General features: G+C 35.9%; 1 protein-coding gene across 2 annotated transcripts; it reads right to left on the bottom strand.

The window, feature by feature from the left end:
• Positions 1–66: 66 nt before the first annotated feature.
• Positions 67–19,314, bottom strand: pxk (PX domain containing serine/threonine kinase). 2 transcript variants are annotated; one of them, XM_081385539.1, is made up of 19 exons: positions 18,802–19,124; positions 17,325–17,375; positions 17,191–17,238; positions 16,873–17,059; positions 16,709–16,786; positions 15,744–15,817; positions 15,391–15,465; positions 12,866–12,970; positions 12,660–12,761; positions 12,002–12,163; positions 11,619–11,736; positions 6,735–6,813; positions 6,347–6,395; positions 5,266–5,343; positions 4,936–5,022; positions 4,769–4,832; positions 2,972–3,028; positions 2,480–2,507; positions 67–1,625 (listed from the first exon to the last, which is right to left on the bottom strand). In XM_081385539.1, exons 1-18 carry the CDS (start codon positions 18,913–18,915, stop codon positions 2,491–2,493), a joined length of 1,545 nt encoding a protein of 514 aa, XP_081241665.1. In that variant the 5' UTR covers positions 18,916–19,124; the 3' UTR covers positions 67–1,625; positions 2,480–2,490. The 2 variants fall into 2 exon arrangements, with proteins under 2 accessions (XP_081241665.1, XP_081241664.1); XM_081385538.1 differs by lacking the exon at positions 2,480–2,507 and having other exon boundaries at positions 69–1,625; positions 18,802–19,314.
• Between the last annotated feature and the right edge of the window lie 388 nt (positions 19,315–19,702).

Raw genomic sequence — 19,702 nt, 5'->3', positions numbered from 1 at the left:
CTATATCTATCTGTACATAAGTTATTTACTAGTTTATATTAGTTAGAAGGAATTAAACCACACAAGATCTGTTCCATTGTCTTTACTTCAATGTTCACAACAAAAAGCACAAGACCATTCTTTCAAAATATTGCCAATACAAGTTTTTTTATATAACAGGGAAAACTATTTTTTTCAGCAATTTGAGGACGTTCACCTCCAGTGCTTTTAACAACGTTTGTGGCAACTGTACAGAGGCAAATATCAGTGGCAAATTTCTCCATAACAAAACACATTGATTCCTCTTCTGTTCTTGCACATAAATCTCTTTGTAAACTTTAGAACATTTCTTCTTCTCAAGACCACTGCTAAATATTCAGTGGTAAAGTGCTGTAGCAAAAATGAAAACATTAAATTCGTCCCCCACGGTAATAACAAAGCTAGGAATATGTATTACGATATTTAGCTATAATGGTTTCAGTGTCTGTATGAATCTATGTACAAATGAGTTTACTGTTACAAGAGCAAGAGATGAACTGTTGCGCATCGTATTGTACATCGTTCTAGATTACATATGAATCTGGTTCTCAAGAGGACCCTGCGATGAACATGAATTATAGAAGTTGCTTTCTCCCTCATTGTGTGCAAGACAAGAAATCTCTTCCATTTACCACCAGACTGCAACAACCAATAGGAGTAGATGGCGTAAGTGACATAACAATGGCCATTATATAATCATGTCAGTGGTAAATCAAAGCCATTGTTTTTCTGGTACAGCGACTGTGTCGTTAAGGGGCATAAATGATAAACGTATCGTTTAAATGCTGCTATTTGTGCAACATATTGATTGTGATCTTGCAGAACAGGAATACGAATATTACTTTCTTCTGAAAGAAAATTAGAACAATGTAGCTCAATATTTCCGCAGGAAAAAAACCCAAAAGAGAACAAAGAACGCTCTCAGCTTTTGTAGGCACAATGGTAAATGTGGCAAATGCTTAAAAAACATCATTCCAAACCCTCCAAAATGAACCATAATCAAAGTGGAATTAAAATATCAGAATCAAACATCACTCATCTTATGAACCAATAGTAAAATCCTATTACATTTCCATTCAAAGTAAATGTGCTGCCCGCATTCTCCACCAACTTGTGTCTTCAGCAGTCAGTACTATGTAGGTGGTCCATTTTTTCACCCGAATGAGTGCGCATGTCCATTTTTTTAAATATGACAGCTGGGCCAAGCAGATTTGTTTAGGTTACACTGAGCAGCTTAAAAAAATGCAGGGCTCCATTGGAATTTAATGTGAATAAAACAAACATTGAAGAAGTTCAGATACAAACAGTCACTCTTCACTGTTAGACGCAAGTTGCTAAAAAACTTTGAGTGGATGAATTGCACTAAAACAAAGATGCACGTTTTTTTTTTTTTTTTTTTCACAAACGTGGGCCGCTGTGGTTGACAGTATCTGCTTTTTTCAGTTTGCCTTTGTTGAAGGATTGGATGGAGCTGAGGAGGGCACCCCGGCCCACGCCGTTGGCACCGGGAGGTGAGAGGGACGGAGGGACGGGTTCACTCCCAGAAGGAGGAGGAGGAGGAGGAGGAGGAGCAGCGGTGGGAGGAAGAGGAGGCGCTGGAGGTGCTCCTGCGGAATCAGAAAACAGTCCGTCAAGATCGGTCGCGTTTCAGTAAGATACATACTCAGAATCCTCTGCGGTATGTAAAACGGGAGCGAATAAAGTACAACAGCCATTCAGAATGAGACACTTACCACAAAAGGCAACATTTAAAGTCAACATGAAAGTAATATAAAAAAAATTATCAGTTGACTTGGAGTGCGTCCTCCGCATTTATCAGTTTTCGGACTCAGCCAATGACTTACTCATTTAGACATTTACCGCCACCTACTGGCACTTCTAGTTTCCTACTTAGAGTGTCATTTCATTAAAAATATATTTCCATTTCATGTTGACTTTAAATAACTTAATGCTGATTTGTCAATACTGTGATCATTTAATGACCAATCACCTTCTTGGAAATAAGTGACTGACAGCATGACTCATGCCTTCTGAACCAATAAGCAAGATGCAAGGTTGTGCTCAGTTGCAGTTGCTTTAAGACAACAATTTTTTTTTTTAAATTCTTTATTCAAAAGATCATCTAAAAAAATTGTATCTTAAAAACAAGTATTATTAGTTACTAATATAAACATTGCATTATATAAGAAAAAAAAAACCTCACAATCCACAAAAAGTGCTTTTTGTTAGAAAGAATTTACCCTCAGAAAAGCCCAATTTTGTGCCTAAATAGACAATTGCAGATTGTGAACTTTTAAAGTTGCATTAACCCTTCTCAGTAGGCTGGACACTTGCTGAACAGACCTCATTGGATATTAATGAGTAGCAGTTTTGCTGTGGGGAATCGGAATGTGCTACTGAGGGAGAGTGAGCTGCAACTTTATAGTGGAAATAGATTATTATTATTATTGAATTACTTTACCCCACACACGTTCAAAATGGTGCATGCTCTAGTTTTGAAGACAGCATGTAAGAGAGAGAGAGAGAGAGAGAGAGAGAGAGAGAGAGAGAGAGAGACAGAGAGAGGCACACACAAGTTACTGATCATATCAGAATGAGATGACACATCGGATGATTATGATCTGGTAAGATGAATGGAGATTGCACCGATTTCATGAGGAATTTGGCGATTGATCATGGAAATGAGAGAGATTAGGTCATGATTGATCTCAATTTGATGAAAAAACAGGAGATGTTAATGCGCCTGCGAGTTACAATCGAAAACATTTTACCACATCATGCAACAAACTTATAAAATCAGAATTATTTTGGATTTATTGGGAAAACTTTGATTGTTTTGATTGGACATACTGTAGGGGAATGTTTGGATAAATGCACAAACCAGGAAAAACAAACTCTTCTGTAAAAGTTTACATAATGATGGAGGATGAACAGAGTTATAAACGGGACGTACCTGGTAGAGGAGTGGGTGAGGACGGGCAGGTTGGAGGTGAACTCGCCCCAGAACCTGCTAGAAGACCATTAAAATGATTTTTACTGTATTTATACATTGACAGCTGTATCTTGGATCACGTAGTAATGAAGTTCAACAGAAGGGTACTGGTAGTTAAAAAAAGTAATTCAAAATCAGATGTAATATTGATAAACCTCTGAATATTTACGTTTATTTTTAGTTAGCAACAGTATTTGCTTTAATAAAAGTCACAAGTCTATGGAAGCTCGTTTCCGCCGCTGAATAACAAATAAAAAAAGGTAATTGTGTATTTGTAATATCTCGCAATGCTGAGAAAAAAGTGTGATATAAATATATTAAGCGTGATATAAACTCGCAATTTCAAGGAAAAAGTCAGAATTGTAAGATATAAACTTGCAATTATGAGAAAAAAGGTCAGAATTACAAGATATAAACTCTGAATTGCGAGAAAATATATATATAAATTCGCAATTGCGAGAAAAAAAGTCAGAATTGCGAGATATAAACTCACAATTGCAATTCAAAAGTCAGAATCACAAGAAAAGTTTGAGTTTATATCTTGTAATTCTTACTTTTTTTCTTGTGATTGAGTGTTATGTGCACTTAATTATTTAAAAAACTGTTTAATTACTGGGCGAGTTAGACATTAAGTATACAGTCTTTTTATTCAAAACAAAAAATTATTTGAAGAAGACAAAAGTTTATAATATTGTGATTTATCTTGGAGCAGGTTGGTTTGGTTCATGGTTTATTACTTCTTACTGAGTAAAGGCCTGTTCACACCGGGATGAATTTCGCGCGCGATATTCGCCGACGTTTAACGGCTCGTGACTAAACAAAGGGCGCCAATGTGAGTGTGCACACCGACGCGAAAAACGCCACGCGTAAAAGCGTCATTTTTTAAAAAACGCCTCGGGTTCGTTTCTTTGGTTTGACGGGCCGCGTCAAAAACTATCCGACCAATGAGATTGGCGCTTTTGTTCACGTGTCTGGAGCTTCTGAAGTTACAGTAAAACACAACTTGGGGGCGCTCAAACACAAAACGGTCTTGCCGAGCACACATACGTAACGGCGAAGAAGATATATGCCGAGTAGCGTCTAAACACTGCCGGGAAGAAATACGACGAGGAAGATGCAAGGCAAGATGAATGTAGAGCTGCTGGTCTCGTTGGTGTCGGAACATAAAGAACTATGACAAACGCGACAGCAACTACAAAAATCTTGATAAAAGAGAACTGTTATGGAGTGGTATTAAGCGCCATCTAATGTCAGGGAATGAATTTGCATGTTCACTCGGCTCATCATCAGCGAAAATCGCTTGGGTGTGAACACAAAAAACACGCTGAAAAACGCTGGCGAATAACGCGCCCCGATATTCGTCCCGATGTGTACGGGCCTTTAATCCATCTCAAATGGTCCACTTTTTTAAAATTTGGCTGCTAGACCATTTTTAATTTTCCCATTTTCTTTTTTACATCTATATATTGGTTTTGCAAAAATACAAAAGTTTTTTTTTTTTTTTTTACTTGAAACTATCTATAGAATTTTATTTATATTTCACTTTTATTTTAATTGGTTTAACCACAAAAAGAAGAACATTTAAAATGCTCAAGCAAGCTCCACTGGTCCATTTGAGATGGACCAACCCTGAAGATTTTCCCCAGATCCCTATGGAGAAAAGTACTTCTGGAACCCAGAATGCTGAAAACGTACATTTTGAAATTAAATTACAGTTGTTTATTTATAAAGGAAAGTTTGATAATACATGAAACCTACCGGAGTTGTTATTGTATTTGACAGAGAGATCCTCATCATTTTCATATGTCGACTGTCTCGATTTCTGGAAAATCAAAATAGGTTTTAAGAACCATTAAGTTCAGGATAAAACACTGAGGGTGTTTAGTGTGAATCCTATTTATGGTAAAGCGTTTGAACTCGTGTACCTTTCTGGCCAACATCTTCCTCTTGCGCTTCTCCTCCTCTGAGCCGTGGTGCGACTGTGCTCGCGTCAACCTCTTGTGCTGGTGGATCTGAAATCACACGAGGTTTCGGTTACATAATCTTAACGGGATTTTCGAAGATAAGTTGAAAGGATTTTCCTGTTGTGTCAGATATCAGGGTTGGTGAAAATGTTGACAGTATTACATTTTTTTTCAACTTTTCTAGATTGAAATGACAAGATTTGTGTTTGCGACACTGTGGCGTAACATTCCTTAACCAAGCCGAACATTTGTTGCAAAAGAGACCAAAAGTGAACAAAGCAATGCACTAACCGTCCTCTGTTCCTCCACTAGACGCCTCTCTAAGCATTCTTTAGACGATTTCAGAGCCTCTTTTAATTTGGAGCTGATCTGGAGTTCGGACAGAGAGAGAACAAAAAAAAGTTTGTTAGCATGCGTTTATGCAAACTGTATACAATTTGGCACAGGTGTGTATTTTTATTGGAATTAAAAATTTTATTGGAAGTGAAAATTTTCACCCCCATTTCCTTTAAAAAATATTTTTTGCACTAGGTACACAAAATACTTCCTCTTAGCGCCTTTTGGACAAAAATGTCTGCATTGAAACCCAATTTTTAATCCCAGGGCCATTTAACTATAAAATAATGCAATCTTTGTTAAAAGGCTTTCATTCTGTTGGCAAGGCATAACATTTTTTATTTGTACAATTTTTTACCAGATGGTTCCATTTTCTCAGGTTTGACCTATAAAGCAAATACTCGCTTTTTCCTGTTTTCTGCTTTGCCATCTTATAGAGCCAATTGGATAAATCATGCAGCGATAATTGTGTGGGTGTGTTGGTATGGATGTTAGAGTGTGGTTTGTATGTGTGTAATAAAAAAAATGTGTGTGTGTGTGTGTTTGTAATACTTGAGAGAGAAAAACTCAACTTTAAATAACAAGTCCAACCACTGTGTCCCAGTGGAGCTTTGCTGGCATCCAATGGGGAAAATCTGTTACAGCGCCCAAACAAAATCTATCTGAAAGCTAATTTTTTGAGATATCATCCTCAAATTTGGAACATAGCTTGTTTAGATTTATGGCTTTGATTTTCTAGCCGTTTTAGAGTTCAACATGTTTCATTAAATATACATTTTATATAAAATATTGTTCATAAATCATTTTCTTAAACTTAACCCTATATAAGTTTTTTTTGGTTTTACTTTTTACAATTTGTTTACTTCTTTAAAATGAGACCAAACTTAAGTCTGTGCTCCTAAGCTTCAAATTTTTATGTCAGTTTTTTGACAGACATTTTTGTCCACTATGGACCTATGTGTGACTTTTTTTAATTGATGCACAAGGGTTAAATAAAAAAATAGGTTTATTTTTTACTTCAGTTTGCTTTGTTTACCTTAAACTGGGGTTTCTCCGAGTTAAACAGCAGCACGTCATTGAATAACCTGTTAGAACGAGAGTCAAACAAACATAGGATGAATCTCACAAAAATTGTCAAGAACAGGTCCGGGTCATATTTTAGCCAAAAAACAACAGAAATTTGTATAAAGAAAATGCCATTTTCATGATATTACGCAAAATAAAACAATATTAAGCAATAAACATTAACTCATGACAATTATGCCAATCATTTTATTCAAAATATAATTTTAAATTATATTATAAAAACAATAAAAATGCTATGTATAAAAACAAAATATATGACTGTAACTAATTGCTAAATATCTAATTCCTTTTGTGAGATTTACTCCTGAGCACAAGCAGGCCTGAATATCGTAACTCACGGTGTTTGTAGTAGTTGGGAAACGGTTGGCATTCCCGTTTTGCAAGCTTCTGTGGACAGGATGGACTGAAGTACCGAGACTGTGGGAAAATGGAAAACAAAAGGTAACGGATTACATAAAACCATTAACTACAAACGTTTTACGAACACACTTTGGGATTCCTGCTGTAGGTTGTTAACTATTGCATAAAACTGAACAACAGCTAATGTTTTGTAGCTTGAAATGGCAAGTTCAACTTATTAAATTAACTACAACTAATTTACTCATTGATTTAGCCTATTATACATACAACATCCATGCTCTCCACATTCAGACAGTAATCTGATCAGTGCTACTATGTGCCTGCTTTGTATGCACATATATGAAATACTTTGGCTAATTTAATTTGTGCTTTCAGTTTACAATAAGGGTCTAGTACATTTTACCATGTTAAAAGTGCCCCTATTATGCTATTTTAACCCTCTGATGGTTTATGGGGTCTTTTGGGACCCCAAATGACTTTTACTCAAATTAAAAAAAATGTTCCCTTTGTCCAAATGGTATGAAACCTTCTACGGCTCTTAACACTTTCTAGATCTACAAAAAAAAAAATAAAGTGGAATGATATCTGTTTTTATGTTAGCGTGACAAAAATTGTGACACTCGTGGTCTTCGGGGTCTCTGGAGACCCCGCAATCAAAATAGACAAAATTCATCATCAAAATCAGAAACAACGCAGAACACATCGACAGAAATGGCACAAATAAAGTGGCACACTTCCACCAATGCAAAAAACATCCACAATGCTAAATTATATTGCTCACAACACACGTGTACACACACACACACACACACACACACACATATATAGAGGAATACATTTTTGAGACTATAAAAACTGTTCTCTTATCATTTGTAAAATAAAATCATCCAAAATGCAGTACCACCACAAAAATAAATTGGTGACACTGACACATTGAAAATGTGCACACACACACACACACACACACATTTGTAAGGCTATAATGTCAAATAAAATCATCCAAAATGCAGATCCAACACAAATATAAAGTGGTGACACTGACACTGACAATGTGTACTCACACACTCTCTCTCTCTCTCTCACACACACACACACACACACACACACACACGAACATTTGTAAGGCTATAATTTGTCAAATAAAATTATCCAAAATGCAGTACCACCACAAAAATAAATTGGTGACACTGACACATTGAAAATGTACACACGCACACACACACACACACACACACACACACACACACACACACACACACACACACACACACACACACACACACACACACACACACACACACACACACACACACACAGACACAGACACACACACACACACACACACACACACACACACACACACATTTGTAAGGCTATAATTTGTCAAATAAAATCATCCAAAATGCAGAACCAACACAAATATAAAGTGGTCACACTGACATCGACAATGTGTACTCACACACACACACAGACACAGACACAGACACAGACACACACACACACACACACACACACACACACACACACACACACACACACACACACACACACACACACACACACACACACACACACACACACACACACACACACACACATTTGTAAGGCTATAATTTGTCAAATAAAATCATCCAAAATGCAGAACCAACACAAATATAAAGTGGTGACACTGACACTGACATCGACAATGTGTACTCGCACACTCTCTCTCACACACACACACACACGCACGCACGCACGCACACACACACACACACACACACACACACACAGGAACATTTGTAAGGCTATAATTTGTCAAATAAAATCATCCAAAATGCAGTACCACCACAAAAATAAATTGGTGACACTGACATATTGAAAATGTAAACACACACACACACACACACACACACACACACACACACACACACACATACACATACACATACACACACACACACATACACACACAGGAACATTTGTAAGGCTATAATTTGTCAAATAAAATCATCCAAAATGCTAAACCACTTCAAATATAAAGTGGTGTGGTGACACGTGCACATCGACAATGTGTACTCACACACTCTCTCTCTCTTTATCTCTCAGACACACACACACACACACACACACACACACACACACGCAATTGTGTGTGTCTAGAATCTAGAATTAGATTAAAAATAAATGATTGAAATAAATGATAAAATCTTAAGACTCCAACATTTCTCTTTGTAACATTTTGTTCAGGTTTGATTCTAATCATAATGTAACATTATTGAAAAACTGGGGGTTTTTTTGGTACAATAAAATGCTAAACTTTGACAAAAATATTTTATTTTTGTTATAATTGTGATTTTATAATATTTAGATATGAATCCAACTGAATCCAACTTGTGAAAAGATATCTTTCAGGTAGTCTAATAGCAAATAGCATATACTGGAGCTCTATAGCCATCTAGTGGTTAAAATTATTATTTTTTATTTTAAAACTGCATTTTCCAAAAAATGGGCAAAAATGTTACATTAAACCATTTAAAATCATCCATGTTATCCCCATGAATGAAAGTTAGAAATCTGGGTCTTTTATAAAGTGAATTTTACATCAAATGCTGTTTTTTTGTAAAAAGGCTATTTAAATATTTATTTATTAATTTATTTATAGAAATTTAAAAAATATCACAAATTCTCCAAAAACTGCACAAATGTTGAGTAAAAACATTAACAAACAGAATAAAATTATATTTGTAAAAAAAAAAAACTATTATCTTGTTACAAAATTAAATGTTATTTTCTGGGGTCTCTAGAGACCCCAAAACCCAGAGTGTAGACATAAATAAAGACCATCAGAGGGTTAAAGGTTCCTAATTTTGTTTTGGAGTTACAATACATTTACAGGCAAACAAGGCCGAAAAACACTTGAATTTTCACATAATAAATAATTGCATCATCACCTCTGATTGGTCAGATGGCCCAATCTGTTGTGATTGGTCTCCTCTGCTCTGATTGGTCAGACAGCCAAGTCTGTTGTGATTGGTCTCCTCTGCTCTGATTGGTCATATGTCCCAGTCTGTTTTGATTGTGTACTCTGCTCTGATTGGTCAGATGGCTCAGTCTGTTGTGATTGGTCTACTCTGCTCTGATTGGTCAGATGGCCCAGTCTGTTATGATAGATCTACTGATTATAGCATGCGTCGGAAATAGGGCTGCACGTTTTCAAGTTTTTCATTAACCGTTAACCGAGGCCCTTAGCGGTTAATACTCGGTTAACCATAGTGTGCGCGCCGCAACCCCGAGATAGGCAAAATTTGCGGGTGGGACATGTCCCCACCACTATTTTCTAAGGTCGATATTGTCACCACTTTTGAAACATCTCGCGGCATGAATACCAATACAAATAAACAAAACATCTTCAGTTAACTAGCAGAGCATTCATTTCGTTCGTTTTTTTTTTTTTTTTAGGCGATCTAGCGCTGAAATGTTTTGTTTTTTAAATCAAGTGATCAAAGTGCTCGTTGCCGCTGCGATCGAGAAGGGGCTTGTAAAACGTGCTGAGGTATTATTAATTCGTGGCCACAACAATTCACCTGATACTGATAAATATTCACCAATTCACAAAAAAAAAAAGGAATAAAAAGCTGTAGTCGGCCTTCACTGAAGAGCTATCTTCACAGGGACGAAAAACAGTTTAATAATTATTATTAATTCGTGGCCACGAAATAATTCACCTGAATATTCACCAATTCACAAAATATAGGTCTTTAGCATTCACTAATTAATAGTATCAAACTGTTTTTGGCCACGTTAAATCAAAATGAGGGAGGGAAATAGTTCAACGTGTCCACGATTTATTAAAACGAGGGAACAAATAAGTCGTCGTAACAACTAATTATTTAGATCAGTGGACAGGGCGCATAAGAACAAACAGTGAGAGAGCCCCGGCCGCGCGCGCGCGCACTCTCACCGCCTTCAAACAACACGAGCGCTGTATTGCTCTCTCTCCCTCGCGCATATCAACACAGTAAAAGGTCGGAAGACCGATTGTGTTTTATAGATTAGTAGTTTGTTCATATAAAGTGTTTGATTAGCAAGTACATGTTTAGGAAATGCATAATACAAATTGTATGGGTTAATGTAACGGTAAACGGACTCTGCGGGTAAAACTGTTGTGATGAAACTGCGCATGCGCGGGGTAAAACTGCTGGTGTAAAGCTGTGGCTCTGCGGCTCTGCAGACAGATATTATTGTGCTGCGATCAGTGGCGCGGATACTGACTGACTATATTTGTTTCTGGCTCGCGCACAGCCTTCATTCTCGGACGCGCGCTTTCTTTGCCCGCTTCATATTAGAAAACTGGTCTAGCGGTCTCTGGCGGTGCAAAAATGTATTACAACTAAATTCAATGCACACCATTGACGCCACTTAACCGAGCAAAATGTTTCACTCGGTTACGCAATTTTTAACGGTTAATCGGTTAATCGGTTAACCATGGACACCCCTAGTCGGAAACCAAAAATCCATTACCATATATCTGAATTTCAGCTCCAGATCTTCCTCAACACTTAATACACAGTGATACGAACAGTAACGATGGAGTCGGTTTTACCGTATTAATTTAAGATAAGAGTCCTCATTCTTATAAAGTGCACGCAATGTGGCCAGATTAGGTTCTTTCTTTTGGGAGACAATAACTTTTTTTTATTGTGCACTTTGATCTTTGAATCTTTGCAGACCTTTTACATTCATAAACAGCTAAATTACACACTCAATGAAAAGCATAATAGGGGGACTTTAAATAAATAGAAAATTCTGCTGACTACATGTGGGCTGATTGGTCATCCTCCAGAGAACATTCATAAAGGTGAACAGAAGATCATACTGACCCACAGATGGGAACTGGGCCGGAGGATACTGATCTACAGGCACGGCATCAGGCGGGCGGCCATACGTCATTTCATAAAGCAAGTGTCCAAATGAGTAGATGTCTATGCTTTCTGTTGTCTGATAAAAAGAAAAACATAAGCTTTTCAGCATCAAGCAGTTTAATTATTAATATTTAAATTTTTTTATATTAATAAGAAAATATAAAATAATGAATGAGTTTAATAATAATATTTAGCAATTATTTAATAAAAAGTTAAAATTTAACATTATTAATAAGATTTAATATAACAAATATTTAGCAATTTTATAATACATTATTTTATCATTTAATTTGTTCATTTGGATTAAAATTTTTAGTTTAATAATGATAAAGGTCTCTTACATTAATTTTCCTGAACTGTGTTACATAGGGTCGGTAATATGACGGCAGTCCCAGTAATGAATTCTCTATATCCAACAATTTACACGTGTTCTCCTCGATCAGGACATTGGATGCATGAAGATGCCCGTACGGAAACCCCTTGTCATGGAGAAATTTTAGTGCCTGGAATAAAACATAAATTACGTATTTACATTTAAAAATACGGCAGTGAAAAACAATGTTAAAGTTTGACGTAAAATAATAGTTAAATTCAAATATATACTATCCTATACTATATATACTATACTATTGTTTAATGGTAAAATTGTTTAATACAGTAAAAACAGTAATATTGTGAAATAGTAAAATTCAAAATAACTGTTTTCTATTGGAATATATTGTAAAATGTAATTTATTCCTATGATTATTCCTTCAGAAATCTTTCTTCTATGCTGATTTTCAGCTCAAAAAACATTTCTGATTATTATCAATGTTGAAAACAGTTGTGCTACTTCATATTTTTGTGGAGAGATGTTCTTTAATAAATAGAAAGTTCAAAAGAAAAACATCACTCTGAAATAGAAATCTTCTGTGACATTTTAAATGGCCTTTACTGTCACTTTGAACAATTTAATGCGTCCTTGATGAATAAAAGTATTAATTTCTTTCAAAAACAGACCTCCAGAATCTGTCTTCCGTATGTTCGGATTTGCTGCAGCTCCAAACCCTGGATCTTTTTGGGATTGCAGTACTTCTTAAGAAAGGGTTCTTTGGGCTTCACCTGGAGGACCGGCAAAATTCAAGACAGAATTAAAAAGATATTGAAGTATGTTAAAGGTTACAATCTGAAAAAAACATTTTTGACAAGTCAAGAAGAAAACAAACCTTGCAAATGTGATCCCTAAGCGTTCCTTTCTCACTGAAAACTCTAATGACTAGTGCAGACGATTCACTGCTAGTGGCGAAACTGACGGCGGAGATGTTTGAATGCTACCAAAAAAAAAAGTCAGAATCATACAACCACTTCTAAGTAAACTTGTTCTCTGAGTGTTTTTGTCCATGCAAAGGTCACTGACACAATTTTAGGATGTTGTTGGAGTTATCAGGGTGTTGCTGTTCGGTTTGTAAAAGGTGTTCTGTTGGTTGCTAGGTAATATATAGTATAGTTTTATTAGACATAAAATTTGTTTGTAGAAAAGCCTGGAAACTGGATGAAACAGGAAACATTAGGCCTCACTTTGCCATCAGGTCACTATGACCCACACTAATCGGTACACTGATATTAAGTTGTTCTTTTTGATTTACATGTTATGTAAACTTTCTTGATATACGGTTTTTAATTCTCTTGATGATAAAAAAAGACCAATTGGAGGAACACCACCATTAAAGAGAAGCCAGAAAGATTAGGAATTAATTGTGGCAGAAAAAAAGAGATTGGCTTCATAAAAATGAAGATAACCCAATGAATTTAGGTTGTAAGAGTGAGATTGTTAGAAATACAGCTGGAGTCTCGGCTTTGCTGACTGGACCAACAAAGTCTTATCTTTGGCATCTGGAACTTCTTGAGATTGTTTGCAAAGAAGAGAAGACTTTTTCTACAACAATTGCTATGATATTCTGAACACTAGAATTCAGATTTCTTGCATGTTTTCCCATGAGCCTCATGGCCAGAAGTGACCTTGTCATGCATTCCTCATTACCGTGTTTCTCAGTTGGCTTGCTTTAATCTGATCATCTGAAATGCAGATATCACGATCAGACGTGCACCCCCATCTGACTGACGATTTGCCTTGAAGTAACCATTAAAGGGATAGTTCACTCAAAAATGAAAAATTCGTTCATCAATTATTCACTCGCACGTCGTTCCAAACCCATAAGAGTTTAGTTCATCTTCGGAAAACAAATGAAGATGTTTAAAAAAACTGAGAGATTTTGGTCCCTCCATTGAAAGTCCCTTCACCCAAAACTGAAACTGTGGATCGAGCGGTTTAATCCAAGTCTTCTGAAGAGATATGATAAACAGATTTAATTTAGGCTTTTATTCACATGCAAACATTGGTCAGCGAACATACATAGAGCACTCATATGTAAACAGAAGGTCAAGCATGAGAACCAATGAGGTTTGTTATTGCGAGGCACACAAGTACGTTTGAGTTTCCATTTTCCATATCTGATGTTCTCTACATGTATGAGCATTAATCAATGTTTATGTCAATAAAAGCTTAAATTAAATCTGTTCATCATCTAAAGCAATTGTGTCTGTTCAGATGACTTGGATTAAACTGCTCCATTCATATGGATTTATTTTAGGACCTCTTTATAAACGTTTTGAACCGTCAGAGTTTTGTGTGAATAGACTTTCAATGGAGGCACAGAAACATCTTCATTGTGTTTTGAAGATGAACGGAAGTCTTATAATTATTAATTGAAAAACGTAGAAATTTTCCCTTGGAAACTAACTGAAATAAGCTTAAGTTGAAGCGCTTAAATTACTAACTGAAAAAATGTTAGTTACTAACATGACGTCACAGTTTTTGTAGTTTACCTGCAGACAATAATGGTATCGTTTTCAAAAACTTGCACTTTGAAACCTGATTTCAAAAGTTCAAGCCCCCAATACGCTGTTCTCATAAAAGATTTTTAGTTGAAAACAGTTGTCATGTAAAAGGCCCCTAAAACTGAAATAAAAATGAATCAATGCAAAATTCTAATATTTTAAAGAAACTAAAACCAATAAATAAGCGCATAAAATTAATTAAAATGACACTAAAATTTGAAATAAAAGCAAACTAAATATCTTAACACTGAAAATATCTTAACACTAAACTAACACTGCATCTAACCCGTGTTCGGGTGTCTACACATGACTTTAATGGAGTCTTTTGTAAAGATGGGCTTGCAGTGATCGGTTTAATCTGGTAGTACGGCTGCTGAACTTGAGGAAGCAGAAAAAACAAGAGCACATGACAGTGTTCGCACACAAAACATCCAAACATTCGGGTCAGTACACAAAGACAGGCTCTTTTAGTTCATTCCCGACAGTGTGTCGGCTCTCCTTAACAGCTATGCAATTAAATACAACAAAAGTGAAGTTAATTATATTCCTATTTGTTTTGCATTATGATAATTGCTGGGGAATATTGCGTAACAGTCATGAAAATAACGTCTATTGTCAATTGATTACTAAAAGATCATCACACTGCAACAATGTTTTGATGTATAATAATAATAATAATAAAAAAAATCAATGCTATTATATTAATGCTGAATTGATTTTCAATCTGAATAGTCGTACATTTATTTTAGGCCCTAAAAACCACCAGAACTTCATAGCAACACCATAACAAAACTCTCACAACAACTGTGCAACAATATATGCCGGTAACCCCACAACCCAATTTAAGACTTACAGAAAATGTTGGAAGCAGCTTCATTGCAGACTGGAGATCTTTGTCGGAAAGGAACTTATCTGGACCCAAATCGACCTATAATAGGTGAAGAAACGTATTACGGTGAGTTCAAGGGTCACACAATGCTGTGGCTAATTATAGAAGAGAATGAAAACAAATAAGTCAAGAGGGATTAGTAAGTTAGTTAAGTTCTTTGTGCGGCCAAACAAAGTGGTGTTGAGTACAACAAACAAGATGTACTGCATCAGGGTTACATAATAATGGGAATTAAACAAGTTGAGGGTCAAAGTACTGGATTTACAGAGCAAGAATATAACAAAAAAAGTGTTTGTATGGGTCAAGATGAAACTTACCCAACTTAATACTTGTTTCTCTTTGGGTTGATCTTTGTCTTTGACCAAGAAGTACCTCTTTCTCAATCGCCAGCCTATAAAAAGACAAACATTAAGTGATTGAATAAATATTAATATCAATAAATAGAAATCTCACCTCATTTAAAAAGAAAAAAAAGAAAGAAAAATAATACAATAAAATAATATACTATATATAAAATAATATAATAATATAATTTTTGCATTGTGACATTCATTTCATAACAAATAAGAACATTTTCTGCTTTAAATTTTCATTACCGTAACATGTAAAAAATTCCACTCTCAGTACCTTAATCCAGTAACAAACAAACATCCAATTTAACAACTACACTTCCCAAACGTATTTTTTGAATGAAACAAAAATGAATTAACATTTTGTGCATTACAGTAATGACAATGAGTTTTTTTTTTTTTTTTCATTACGGTAATGACAATTTGCAGAAAAAAAGCTTCATTTTCATGAAATTTCCAAATTACAAATTTTTTCCCCTTTTGATTTGCAGTAAAATGACCTGAACATGTTCTAATAGGTAAATGTTAAAACTTTGTTTATGAATCTTCCTCTGAAAGAAACCAAACAACAAATGTGTCTCGGCTATGCAACTGTTTTTAGAAGATAAAAAACGTCCCATGAGCCTCTGAAATCCATCAAGTTGTCAGGAACTATCAATGTGTCAACGTGATTTGCTGGGCCTGACGCTGGAATGCGAATATAAATAGTGCGTCATCATGAGAAACAAATCAATAAAACTTGAATCATTAACTTTTATAGTTGTGATGCACCTCAAGGCTGACAACGTTGATCTTTCATGGTCAATGTAAAAGCAACTAAAATTTTAATTAATAAATAATATAATAAATAATACATTAATATAATATAATATAATACAAAATTGGACGGAAATGGTCAGCATTTGACCGAACAACTGTACAGCTTTACTCACCAATGTCTTTTAACGGCTCAATAACCTCCCATTTTGGATCGGATCTGAAGAACATGGACACCTGCTGTAAGGCTATTTCTGAAACATAAGAAAGGGGTGAGTTTTAGAATAATTTCGATGCACAAAATCCTATCTAGTCTTAAAATACACCCTGGCTGTATTACCTGTGTAGTTTGCAGAGTAAGTGTTAGTGTCAAGAAACTTTTTGACCAGCTCACAGCTGGAGAGGACATGGTGACGCGTGATGTGGTTCAGGTAGGCCTGAAGACCCTTCTGACGCTCGGCTATAAACTCTCGGTCCATGTTTCCTATCAGCTTCTTAGGAGGAAGTGGCAGGTTTAGGCCAGAAATCTATGAACACAGAGAGATTGACTCATACTTACTCTTTCACTGATGAAAGAGTATTTATTTGGAAACAGCAGGAACACGTTTACAGGAAAGGATCCCATTTCAACACAGGCTTGTTCTAACAGTCCACTTACCAGTAAACTATTATTCAGCATGTCAAAGTCGCTGTATCGCCGGATGACCTGCGTAACAAATGAAGACTAAATCAGTCATTGTGTCCATAACAAACATGATAGATGCCATGGATAGATGGATAGTCCAAACTCACAGTCCAACTGTTGTCTGTGGAAACGCCCCTTTGGACACGAATGATATACTCCTGTTAATAGAGAAAAACCAATGATGACTGAATCCAAACTAGGAAATATACATTAAAAGTACAACAGCAAGGCCCTGCTGAAAAACTGTCTTAGCTAGTCTTCAGCCCCCAAATCATCTTTAACATCAGCAAACCAGTTTATCCTGACTAGTGGAAACCAACCTAAACAAGTCCATCTTTGTTTTGTCATTTCTTCGCATTATTGGGAATTCAAGAGACCGAAATCATGTTGTCATAGATTTGTGGTTTTTATGAAAGAATTGTGAAGAAATGTCAAAACAGGAAGTGAAAAGACAAAAAGTAACCAAGTCTCCAAAAACCCTGCAACAACCTCACGGTGACCCTGGCGTTTACGGTGAGGTCCAGATGCTTATGCTCATTAATGTTTGACTCTCCTTTAAAAATGTCACCTGATAGTTTCCATACGACTAAAACAAGAGCAAAGGTACTCAGTTTCCAGAATGCACTGCAACACTATTTTATTTAGATGACATCAACACTGTGACATGTTTAGATTACAAAATAAAATATATTTAATCAATCATATTAACTGATGATTTAGGTGAAGCTGTTAATGTATTATATATTTTTTCAGTTCGACTAAATTAAAATAAGTTTTTTTTTTTTTAAACAAGACATTTAACAGGTTGTAAAGTTTACAGAATCGAAAGTGGATTACTAGATTGCACTTTCATAATGGATCAGGAGAAGTGAATAGATGAATGGATGAGACAGGAAATAATCGTATGTCTTGTGGCTTCGGTTTCGCAGCACAAGGAAATTATGTTCGGCTCAGATGCAAATGACATTTTTTTCAATTCCGCCCGTAAAACCACAAGTACAGAGCCAGACAGTTTCAAATGTCTCATGAGATCTGCAGCATAGATGGTATCCGTTTTGAAAATGCTTGTAAATTGTTTAACTTACTTCGAAACCTTAATTTTTTTTTTTTTAAATAAAAATGACCCTCTTAATCTTGCTGAAAAAATTAACAAGCTACTGTTTACATATTACTTTTCTTTAAAAGTTGATTATGTTCAGCATATTTGATTTTAAATAGCGGATTTATGCTATTTTTTATCAGTTCATTCAAAGTTGAATGAACTGTGAAATTAACTTGTAAATGTGTGGGTGTTTTTTAAAAGCCTTTTCTAAAATTTTACCTTTCACTAAATGTACATTAAGTGTTCCAGTCTGAACTGACAATAGAAATTAATATTAAACTACGAGTCATCTTTGTCACTAAATGCGATTAATTTGATCCTTATAGACAAATAATCGAGAATCAACAACGTTAAACGTCAAAAAAACGTCACCATCGACGTTAAAGCCCCATTAAATATGATCTGCTGGCATTTCAATGCGCATTTATGATCGATATGAAAGGTTTTAAAGACCCAGAGACGCTCCGGGTGGTTCTGTTTACCGTGTGCGACTGTAAACTCTGGCTGGCCTCGATCACGGCGCTCAGCGGCACGGTATCGTCCAGCGGAGGCTTCCTCCCGGACAACGGCTGCGGCTGCTGCTCCATGAACGCCATCCCGGATCAAAACAACACCAAACAGCCCCGGTTCGACAGGGTTCGGTTTAACCGAGAGCCCGCCTCTGTCGGTAAAAGGACGTGACGGTTCACTGCGCGACTGTGCTTGTGACAACGTGGGAGAAACGAATCAGAAACTGCCAGTAAAATGTGACGTAGATGTTCTAGCCGAGAGGAGCTCGTCCACTCTAGTGCGCACTCTCGAGTGAAAGTGAGTGACGCCGCATTTTTCTTTATATTCACCAAAACTATCGTTTAAGCCTGCCCGTTACTAAAATACAGAAATTAATCAATTATTTAGTTATATTTTCCTGACAATAATATTGAAAAGAAAGAAATAAAGTGAGAGACGCCATGTTGTAGGCTAGTAAGTGCACTCAAACAGGAAACCACATAAGGCTCACGGCTAAATTCAATCATATCGTTTCTTGTGAGGCTCGGTATAAAATGAAACTTATCAAAGTAACAAAGAAACTGTTTTCAACTTCATTTATATGGCTGTCGTTATGCAGTTTTGGTTGGAGTTTGTAACACAAGCTTTGCATCTTTGAGGGTAAATGTTGGCAAAAAATATCATGTGACCAGTCGGAGTAACATGTGACTCAATATGAATGAATTCTCAATTTTTATCTTATATATTCTTGGCAAAGCATACTGATTTTCCTCCCATCTTGAACACGCTATATATATTTATTGAGGACTAAGATAGTTATTTTAAGATCTTGTGGTGAATAACCTGAAGTTACACTGTGGATGCATCACAGAAGATTTAGTTTGAAAGAAAAGT

The sequence above is a fragment of the Scardinius erythrophthalmus genome (genome assembly GCF_964197995.2).
Source record: "Scardinius erythrophthalmus genome assembly, chromosome: 14".
Taxonomy (NCBI): domain Eukaryota; kingdom Metazoa; phylum Chordata; class Actinopteri; order Cypriniformes; family Leuciscidae; genus Scardinius; species Scardinius erythrophthalmus.
This window is presented reverse-complemented; position numbering and strand designations above follow the sequence as displayed.

Excerpts from the sequence above, each read along its gene's own strand:
- pxk (XM_081385538.1), bottom strand. The coding sequence starts at position 18,915 with ATGGCGTTCATGGAGCAGCAGCCGCAGCCGTTGTCCGGGAGGAAGCCT. Across the intron at positions 6,814-11,618 it reads GGCCCAGTTCCCATCTGTGG|TCTCGGTACTTCAGTCCATC; the intron begins GTCAGTATGATC and ends ATTTTCCCACAG. Across the intron at positions 5,023-5,265 it reads TAGTGGAGGAACAGAGGACG|ATCCACCAGCACAAGAGGTT; the intron begins GTTAGTGCATTG and ends GTGTGATTTCAG.